The following is a 10,768-nucleotide window of genomic DNA, read 5'->3' on the forward strand; positions in this document are numbered from 1 at the left end:
ATAAAACAAGTTGTTTCAGAACCAATGACCAATTTTATGTATGTTTAGTTGTGTTCATGCCATTCTTCAGTTTTCCTATATATAATGAAAATAAATTTCCTTCCACTCCACTTGAATAATATCGGCTGTGTAGCTATTAATACAGAGCCTGTTATTTGATGAAGAGAAATCCGTTTTTTATGTCTTTGTTGACAATAAAGATATGATTTGTTTTCAGAAAGCGTTTTTTTCTGTTATATAATTTGTATTGTTTGAAGAAAATTAAAAAAAACATTGCTTGCTTCTTCTATGTGTAAAACTACACTACCCATAATCCTCCATTACTGCCACTCACAAGGAAGTACAAACAGGTAAAGTCTAATAAGTTGTTTGGAAACGTAGGATGAGTTGGAAGCAGCTTGTCATTCGCTTCTACCGTTGAAGCCATGGCTGAGAGACACGGGCAGCTAAGATCTGTGGTTATTCGCAGCTTCAGGCGGTTCAGTGAGCGATATTTTCCAGAGAAAAATGGACAATCCTTGACTTCTGACGTGGAACAAGAAGCAGAGGGATCACACTTTGGGTATTTGGACAGTTTACCAGTAAGTCAAACAAGACAAGCAATGGTAGCTAAAGGGGGAATTTACAAGTAATCGAAAGCTAAAAAGCATTATGTGTATTATTTTTATTTTTCCCTCTCGCATTCAAAGGGTGTATCGACATTTTTAAATAAACGTTTTTGGCATAATATAATTTTACAGAGGCGTAGCCAGAACATTTTAATAAGGGTGGCCAGGCAATAACCAATGTACACTAAAGGGTGGCTGAAAGCAATGGCGTAAATATCGGTAAGCAGAGAATGCAATTGGCCCCGTACGCTATTGTGAATTAGGACGTCTCGTTGCAAATGTAATGTTGCGAACAATCCCTCTTAAGCCCACCTGACATTACTTTGACTGATCGGACTATTTATACCCCAACATAAGGCAGATTTCAACAGGATGACACCAATAGCAAAGCAGTCAGTGGTACTTTTGATTACTGTGTTAATAACTGTGTATAGTTCATTAGACGGTTTGTAAAAAAAAAAAAAAAAAGTATGCTCCTAAAATATGTTTCAAGAACGCAATAAAGATCTTAAAAGAACAATATATTTGAGTATTTCATTTTTTTTACAATACGGCTTGGAGTTAGCAAAAAGTAGTTAATTCAAGTATACTAAAAGTTCACTAACCTCATACTTAAAATCAGGCAGTGCACTTAGAGTTTACTTAACAATAGTATAGTCAAGTGTACTTGACTATACTATTTTTTTTACTTTATTGTTTACTAAAGTATACCTTAAGTATACTTTAGTAAACTTAAAAATGTCCCAATTTAGTTAGAAGAAGTGTTACTTTAGTAATACTTCAAGTACACTTAAAGTGCATTGTAAACTTATACTCAAGTATTCTTAATAGAATTTACTTCAAGTATAATACTTTTTGCTAAGGTAATCCAGAGCGTCGATTAAAAACATAACCATTACGTACAATGTGTTAGCGACGATGGATACCAAAAACAGGTACTTAAGGGGTTTCCAGAAAAGAAAAAGCAAAGAAGAGCTGCTGGAAGAATGGAAAAAACTTCCCAAAATAGGTGGACGTTGCGGCTACAGTGTGTAAAGATTGCGACCAGGAGATGAATGGAGAGAGCGTGGGTGGGGGAGGAAGGCTGTGAAACTAAAGGTAGAGACTCCTTTTGCAGCAGAATATACTAAAATATATGAATGTCTGCTGAAGATGAAAAATGATGAAGTGTGTATTTATAGAGCACATTTTGGGTCGGTTGTTGTCATATTTTCTGTTTTTCCTTTCCTGTTCTATTTACATTGCAGTGTCCCTATAATCTATAAAACTCCCTGCATGAATTATAATTAAGCTATTTATATGCGTAAATCAAGTGGAAAACTATGACGATAGCTGTACTACTCCACTTGTGAAAGCTAAATCTGTTGGGCTATTTTTGGCATCAACACAATTATTCTTATTGCCATATTGCCAGACAGGACACTGTAAAAAAACAAACAAAAAAAAAAACCTCAGGGTCAATCTATACTGTTCCAACATGATCCATATTTTAAAAATAAAGACAAACTATACTTTCTTACAGCCTTTGCTAACAAATAAACGCATATATTTAAAAATCTGTGCTTTCTAGATAAATGGTATAGTGGATAAAATTCCTTCAGTTTAGATTTCTGGGACAAACATCTTTTCCATTGTCATTACTTACATACTTTTATCAATAATCATTCTGCACAAAATTTATATTTATAAGTACTCATACCTGCATAAATTCATTATAAGTCGTTAATAAAATAGTTATTTATTTGTGATTTCACTGAAGACTCCTGGATGACTTGCTGAAACATCATTCTCTTTTTATCATTTTTACTCCATATATAACACAAAATTTAGTTCTGAAAAGAGCATGAATTCTGTACTTATCTTTAATGTTAGTATACTGATGTGAACCAATTAACTACTAAAATGGCAGGGGTGGCCAAGGGGGTGGCCGATGATTGGCTGGGGGTGGCCATGGGCACCCCTGGCCCCCCATCTTGCTCCACCCATGTCAGTAGACTCTTCCTATCTATACCAACCTGTGGTCTATTAAATGTGTAGACCTACTTCTTAAGCCTAAAACTAAGCAAGCTAGTCTGGCATTATGTGAAGATAAGTAAAAGAAAAGGTAATGTAGCTTCTAAACCTGGTATTTTACCAAAAAATGTATAAGCATTTATACATTTTAAGACATAAGGGCTTAAAAATAACATTTCCATTCCTATTTTAAGGAAAAGCTGGCTTGTTTTTCTAGGAGATGAAAAGATCCTTAAATTCCAATAAAACACGTTGACAGTGCTGTGTTTACAACTTCTGATGAATGCATGTGCAGACTAAATCACTGAAAAAATAATGCATCCGCTTTTGGCATTTACTTAATCATATTTAGTTACTTTAACACAATTGTTTTATGTCCTACCCTGCTAAAATGAAACAATTGTGTTAAAGTAACTAAATATGATTTAAAAAAATGCCAAAAACGGTTTTATTACTTTTTACAGTGATGTTGACAAGCCCAAAACACGATTTAATCGTTATGAACCCCTAAATCTAAGAGTTAGTAGTTCTGCTTTATTTGGTGTGTTTGGAAATGGAAAAAAGAGGGATTTATGTTTTCAGGAACAGATTTCATCAAATACATCCACAATTGAAAGGTTCCCGTGTCTCAGTGTGACAGTGTGGTATACAGGTGGTGAAGACACAGGGGATCTGGATTTAGTTTATGCCATCCGTCCGTAAAAGGGACAGACATATTATCACTGATTAAACCAATCTGGGAAATGAACAGTTCATCCCACTTTTTACAGAAAAAAGCTTCACCAACATAATGTCAAAAATAAATAGACCCTTTTTTTCTAAAGCTGTGAAGACCCTGTTTGACCAAAAGTAATTTTTTAATAATAATTTAATAATAAGTTTATATATTCGCAAAACAAGCGTAACTTTATGTAAAAACATGCAATGTTCTCTTTTAAGAATGCCCATATTTGTTAAGCCCAATCAGCACACAGAGGAAGTTATTTCAGCAACTTCCATCTATGATCTTGTTGTTTTGTCCATGGTCAGCATTAGAACGTTGACTCATAACTAATTGAAAAACTTTGAGAGGTTTTTCTCCCCTTTATCTTAGCAGCAAAAGACAAGAGCAAGGTCAGATCAGCCCTGTAAAGGTTTAGGGATAGGGTCAGAGCTTACTTTGGGCATACAGCCACCAGATAACCCTTAATAACACTAACAATCCCAGAGTTCTGCCGGCGTGAAAGAAATCTAAAAACAGTATTTTATGTTTTTTTTTTTTTCTAAAGGTGGACATAAAGTTTCTCATCATGACCTTTCTCTCTCCTGTGGATATCTGTAACCTTGGAGCCACTTGTCGATATTGGAGGGCCATGGTGAGAGATCCGTTACTGTGGAGATACTTCCTGTTGCGAGACATGCCACACTGGTCCTCCATCGATCATCTGACTATGCCCAATTTAGACATGCTGGATGCTCCACTAGTTAGTGAACATGAAAGCTTGGAAGACAGAGAGGAAGGGGAGGAGACAAACAGGGAACTGAAATCCGATTACATGTCAGAGTAGGTGCATTTTCTGATACATCAATGCTAATTTCGGACCATTTACTTCATGTATATTTTGTTTCTAAATGTGTGTTTTGTTTTGCCAGATACCTAAAAGGTTGTCCATCCTGCAGACAGCAGTGGTTGCCCTCCCGGCCAGCATACGAGCTTCTTACCTCTTTTCTTCAGTACCTGGTGCCATCCTCTGAACCTCGCTATGCAATGTTTGGGCCTGGCATGGAGCAGCTTGATGTCTCTTTGGTTAGAAGGCTCATGCATTCCCCAGATCTGTTACCTGTGTCAGGCACTCCTCACAGACAGATAAATGGTGAGCTGATTTCAAACTATTCCTTATTCTAGGTTGATTTATACAAACATAAATCAAGTAAAATTATTTTTCTGCTTCAATTGTGCCAGTCTGGGTCTTGTATTCAAATTACTTTCTGAATTCAAAACTAATCTTACTCTAAATGTGTCTAAACCTTTAAAGTTGTACCCAGGACCATGGACAGCGTTTATACGGCTTCTACATCTTTTTCATTTTTATCACATTGTAACTGCAATTTTAATGTATTTGACTGGGCATTTAACTGGCAGACTAAAACAAAGCTTTTAAATGAAAGAAAAACAAGGTATATACGTTTGTCTAAATGTTTAGGCCTGCTACCTTTTTTGGAAATGATCCTCTATCATAGTGCTAAGTCGTTAAAAGTCTTTTTAGGCAATAATCTGTATTTAGCTCCTTCTGGATTTGTGTTAACGTTCCAGCTTTTGTGTTTTTAAAGAATCATATGCACACAGCATAATGTTGCCAGTTCTGCGTTTCACCCCAGAGTTGTTGCATTCAGATCAATGGTAATTTTTCTTTTAAGTACACATAGCATATTTTATGTAGGCAGCCCAAAAAGTTCATTTCTGACATCAGGAGACCAGAGCACCGTCTTTCATTAGCTTGCTGGATCCCCTCTGTGCCTTTTAGGAAACTTTAAATATCTAATGAGTTTCTTTCAAATCAGATTCTCAAGCTGAGGGTATCTGGAGCTTTTCTTGCATTAGCCTTGGGTGTCTTCGCTGCTTCTATCTGAATAATTATCTGCCTGCTCAGGTTGTCTGGATTAATGAAAAGCAATGTCTACTTTTGCAGGTTTGCCCTTCTCTTTCAGTTTTTTTCAGATTTTCATATCGAACAGTGTTTAATGAGATATTTAAAGCTATATTAGCCTAACAATGCTTTAACCTCTCCACATCCCGGGTCTGTCCGCTGTGTCCCTGGGTCCTTCATGAAATCAAAAATGTTGTCCAACAAACCTCCATGGTCATCATATACCAGCTGTGCTCCTTCTGAAATTGCATCTTGAATATTTATTATCCTTTTTTTTTCTGGTTTGAACTAGTCCATCGCATCATTTGTGTGAGAAAGCATTTACAAAAAAAATTCAAGGTGTCTGAATTTTTCTTTATCCCGTTAAATGTATCCTGATATTTGGCTACCACATGAGGGCAGTATTAGCCACCTTCCTAGTCAGGCGGGTCCTGAAATGGCAAAAAACAAAACATAATGCTGGACATCATTGGTTTTCTAGGTATCGGCTCTGGGATTAGTTACCTGTTTAACAACAAGCACAGATTTAACATCCTAACCCTGTACTCCACCAACAGGTAAGTTCTTTTTATAAAAGAAATCAAATAATTGCATGTGATTACAAGTTTTTTTTTTTTGCTTGAATTGATATTACCATGGCTACGGATATAATTTTTTTGCATTTATGACTGCAGGGCCGAAAGAGAAAAGGCACGACTGCAGCAGGAGAGTATCAACAATAAGCTTTTTGTTTTTGGGGGAACTGATGACTCGGGTTATCCAGTGTATACTCCCGCTCCTCAGGTGCAGATGGTATGCCAAGAGGTGGACGGCTTCATTTATGTTGCCAATGCAGAGCCTGAAAAAGGTGAGAGAAAATGGCAGGGGATGTTTTTTTTTTTCTCCAGCACTGTTTGAAATTGTCACTATGATTTTTGTAATGATGTTGGTTTTAGAATTATCAGTAATAATCATAAGCAAAAACAAAAAAACATTTGATTTCCAGGGGACGGAGCCTCTGAGGTGTCCCAGATTAGGGCTGTGCTGAATTGTGTTGGGGACTCCTTAGCTAAACCTCTGCTGGTGCTTTCCTGCATCTCCCGAGAACCAGAGGAGGTGACAGGTGGGGCTAAATGTCGAACACCCTGCGTTTACATGGCGAGGAGACTTGGCCTTCCTCAACTTTCTAATTGCTGGATGGTAATCGGTTTATAATGGATCAATTACTAGCTTTGATCTCAACCGTCACTATGGTGATCTTTTTCAAATTTTTCTTTTTCTTTGCAGGTCCAGGATGCAGTCGCAGAATCCTTATCAGGTGTTTTAGATGGAATCGCCTGGCTGCTAAAATCTTCTGGCGTTAAGATTTAAATTCTAATACTTTCATGAGAAAATGGGCTACTGAACATCTTGCCACTGTATCTTGTTTATATGCACTACTTTATTATTTTTACCTTGTATGCACAGAAAAAGTAGATGTTTTTTTTAAGCGGCGTTAGTGAAGGAATTCCAGCTTTCTCTGGGAAATCTATGAAACTGCTGTGTTTAGCAGTAACTTTAATAAAATGTTTTGTTAACGTTATTTACTATTCAAAACTTTTCATTATAAAGAAAATTTGGTAACATTTGACATCTTGTGCATTTTGCATATGGTCACAATTATATTATGCTGACCACTAGATTTCATAGTTATTGTTCACAAAAAACACTCCTGTGAAGCTCTTAATGGAATCATAGACATGATCCCTTCCAGATATCACCAAACCCCCCACCCCATCACAGAGGAACGAGGGACCTACCAGCTCCAGCCGGTGAACAATACCTCCTTAACGACCAACCCTTAACAATCATAGACAGGTTTCAGGTATTACAGGAGACAATCCCCCCCTTAATGGCAATCCCCCCTTTAACGACCGACCCCTAGAATCATAGACAGGTTCAGATATTACAGGCTAACGATGGAACTAAACGACCCATTCATCGGTTACCATTGCATGTTTCCAAGCAATACAAGGCCTTGTCCATATAAGACTCAAACTCACTGCGGATCCAGACATTTGAATTGAGAAAGCTTAATGGAGAGGTGGCGAAACGTCTTCAAACTTTGAAAACCAAGTGCAGTGGATATTTTTTGAATTTTTATGGAACTCTTAATGGAAATGCTAGAAAAAAAAGCATGCTTCCAAATTAAGATTTTTTTAAACAGCTAATGAATAAAAGTAATTTTTTAAAATGAAAATGAGATGTGTATTTTATGAAGTAGCTTTTGAAATATTGTGTTAGGGTTTTTTGTTAAACACAGTTATTATTTTTACAACATAAGAGCAGGAACAAATTCACCATTCTATTCACTTTTGAATTTTAAATGTTATTCTTGTAGATTTCTTTTATATGCAGTGCCTATAATTAAACACTTTTAATTTCCGTTGAACCATTTTACATTTAGTAAATCTATGTGCGTTTTGACTTTTTTCATAATACATTAACACAAAGTAGCACATTATTGTTTAAGTGGAAGGCAGATTTATTTATTCTTTTCACTTTGATACTATTGGATAAAATCTGGTGACACGTTTGTCTTTAAAAAACAACCAAATTTGTAAATAGAATCAACCTGTGTCTAATTTAACTTCAGTATAAATCCAGCAGCTCTGGGAAGCGTGAAACAAATAGCATAATGACTATGAAACAGAGCAGACAGATCAGAGATGGAGTGGTGGAAAGGATGAAAAGGTGTGACTATAAAATGATATCCCAACTTTAAACATTTCACAAAGCACTATTCAATCTGCACATTATCTGAATGAGAAAGTACTGAGAGGAAACAAGAGCACCAGTAAGGGAAGAAGCCAACAGACCCAGAGGAGCTGCAGAGATCCACAGCTCAGATTGTAAAGTTTGCCAACAGGATAATACCTTGAGTCCACCACAGATCTAAACTCAATGGGTGAGAGGCAAGAGTCTTAAAAACAGGGGGCGGAGTTCACATGAAAGTGCTCTGGCCATTTGAGACAAAAACTGAATGTTTTGCCCATTGGGCAAATTGTTAACTATGGCACAAAATTGACACCCTAAATATATCATTCTGGTCCTAACTCCTGGTGGTAGCAGCACTATGTACCATATGTTCATGTGTTAGACTGGCCTAGACCAAAACAACCAAATCCTTGTGTTGCGCTGAGAGGTGTGGTGTGGAAGGAAAAATTCAGCAAAGTTGGTTGGAGCAAAAACAAAAGGTGATTTATTAGGTCTCCTTCATCAGAGCATAGTTATACTTAGATCAAAATGGCAGCTTTCCCATCAGACTACTTACTACAGCCAGCAATCCACCTATATACTGTTATCCCCGCCTTCTCAAATTACCCTCAGCCAATCAAAGTTCAGCCATCATGACTCCCTCTATAAGACAGCTGGGTTTGAGGTGGGCCTCCTCCTTAGCAAGGTTTCAAGATGGCTTCTAAAAGGAAACACCCAAAAAGGTAACAAACAATTCAAAAACAAAAGGATCATATACACACACACATTCTAGAACCCGAACATTACAGAAAATCTTATTTCTTCCTAACACCATGATAAAAAATGGGATTGTCTGCCAATTAAAATGAATATTTTATTTTAAAACAATATAATTAGACATTATGCACTCGAAATAAAACAATACAGTTGTTTTTTTATTGTAAAAATATAAATTGTCATTCCATTGGCAGTGTCTCATTTACCTGCTTCATTCGAGAAAAAATGCCCCTCCTTTAAGAAAATTACTTTTTATTACAGAATATCTCCCTTCCATTCCATTTGACAATCATACTCTACTTGTGTTGCTCTAACACATTATATCCAACTGAAATACATTGAAGTATTTGTTGTACTGTGTAAAAATGTAAAAGTAAACATATTTAAGACCTCAGAGAAAATGCATGCTTGTTTCCATCTAACTAGCACATCAAATCCCTTAAACTTCTGCATGACTATTTCACTCAGCTCCTTACTAAATATTATGTTCATAAATACAGTTAAAATTCTCTGTTTACTGATGTGTAAAAATTGTGTTTTAATCTTAATGCCATCTATTACTAGAAACCTAAAACCAACACATTTGCATCATTTGGACAGCCACTTTATCAGTGTGTTTAAGATTGTGCTTTTGCATTCAGCTGCTTTACTTTCTTTTTTTTTTTTTTTGCTTCCATAACAGTGCTGTTCAGACACTTTAATGGCTACAATAGGATGATTTCACTAACATGTTCGGTATGACAAGATAATATGCTTCATTGTTGCTCTTTTATTCTGGTCCCCTAGGAAACCTTAAACCCGTCAGCAAATGTTCTTCCATCTACCCAACCTTTCCATCAAAAGGTTCCTCCAATCTCGCTGGTCATTTTTATACACATGTTGGTTCAGAACAGGATCATGATTGCTGCCATTTGGGTCCATTAGGTAAAGTTTAATGGTGAAGAAGCAGAGATTGTTTTGGTTTTTTTCATGTGATATTTTTTAGTAAATAATGAAGAAGTAGGATGGTGACTGAACATCTGTATGTAATTTGTGTGCTTCTAAGAGAGAGACAGGCAGACCCTTTCTACCTCCTGCTCTATGTAAACAGGATGTCTTGTCTTTGGTCCTCATTTCGCAGTTACTTACCCTTCTGGGTTTGTCTGTATATGTGTGGGAGTGCACAGTTTATACTGACTGGATTATCAGCTTGGATGACATTCAAAAAGTTATTCTTAACTGTCGACCTTCTCTTAGGGCAGGCAGGGACTGACACCGATAGCTGCTTTGTATAATAAGTTTGTGATTTTGCACCAATCTGAATTAAAAACTCCTATATTATATATTTTTTTATGTTTGTATATGGATAATTTTAAGGTCTTTATACAGAAATGATTAAACATGACACATGAACACTCCTGAACTGGTGAGACACATTGGTGCCTGTGTTTAGTGGGGGAAGGGCTCCATCCATCTTTTGGACTGTTGAATGAGTACCAGCTGCATACTGTCTTTTTAAGTCATGTGGGGCCTCTATAATTCTAGGAAACATAGAAGAGACCCCAAATGAGTATCTTCGAACAGATCAATTAGATGCAGCACTTCATAAGAAAATCACAGATGTGCAGGATACAAAGTGTTGCAAATACGCATGATAGAGAAAGATATGAGAAAATGCTAAATGTGCAATCAAAGATACATTACTAGCCAGGGCAACTGATCATAGGCATGGATATTGTGATATATGAGGATTTACCCATGCAACTCAAAAATGTAGTGTTTTTTTAAAACTCTATATTAGACTTAAGACAGATTTTAATTGTCATTTTGTTTACACAAGTGTAAAACAAAAAGAAATTTCATTTAATTTTATTCATGAACCAATGTTTAAATAAAAATACTCTTCTACCAGTTTTTTTTTTTTTTTTTTTTTTATATAATTGGTCCTCAGCAAGTTGCAAAGAAACCTGAAGGTTCTTTAACAGGGTTCCTACATTTTGGCACTCTTCCGCCCAATACCTTTCAGCGGTGAATAATAATAGCAGGGTT

The 10,768-nt window shown here is 36.3% G+C and overlaps 1 protein-coding gene across 1 annotated transcript; it reads left to right on the top strand.

Moving 5' to 3' along the window:
- The first annotated feature begins 342 nt into the window (after nt 1-342).
- On the top strand, nt 343-6,616 carry fbxo4 (F-box protein 4). Its single transcript, XM_015389150.1, has 7 exons — nt 343-581; nt 3,890-4,164; nt 4,254-4,474; nt 5,730-5,805; nt 5,923-6,095; nt 6,234-6,427; nt 6,515-6,616. The coding sequence occupies exons 1-7, from the start codon at nt 426-428 to the stop codon at nt 6,596-6,598; spliced, it is 1,179 nt and encodes a 392-aa protein (XP_015244636.1). The 5' UTR covers nt 343-425; the 3' UTR covers nt 6,599-6,616.
- Nucleotides 6,617-10,768: the final 4,152 nt, after the last annotated feature.

The sequence above is a fragment of the Cyprinodon variegatus genome, unplaced genomic scaffold, assembly GCF_000732505.1.
Source record: "Cyprinodon variegatus isolate N-32 unplaced genomic scaffold, C_variegatus-1.0 Scaffold450, whole genome shotgun sequence".
NCBI classification, from domain to species: domain Eukaryota; kingdom Metazoa; phylum Chordata; class Actinopteri; order Cyprinodontiformes; family Cyprinodontidae; genus Cyprinodon; species Cyprinodon variegatus.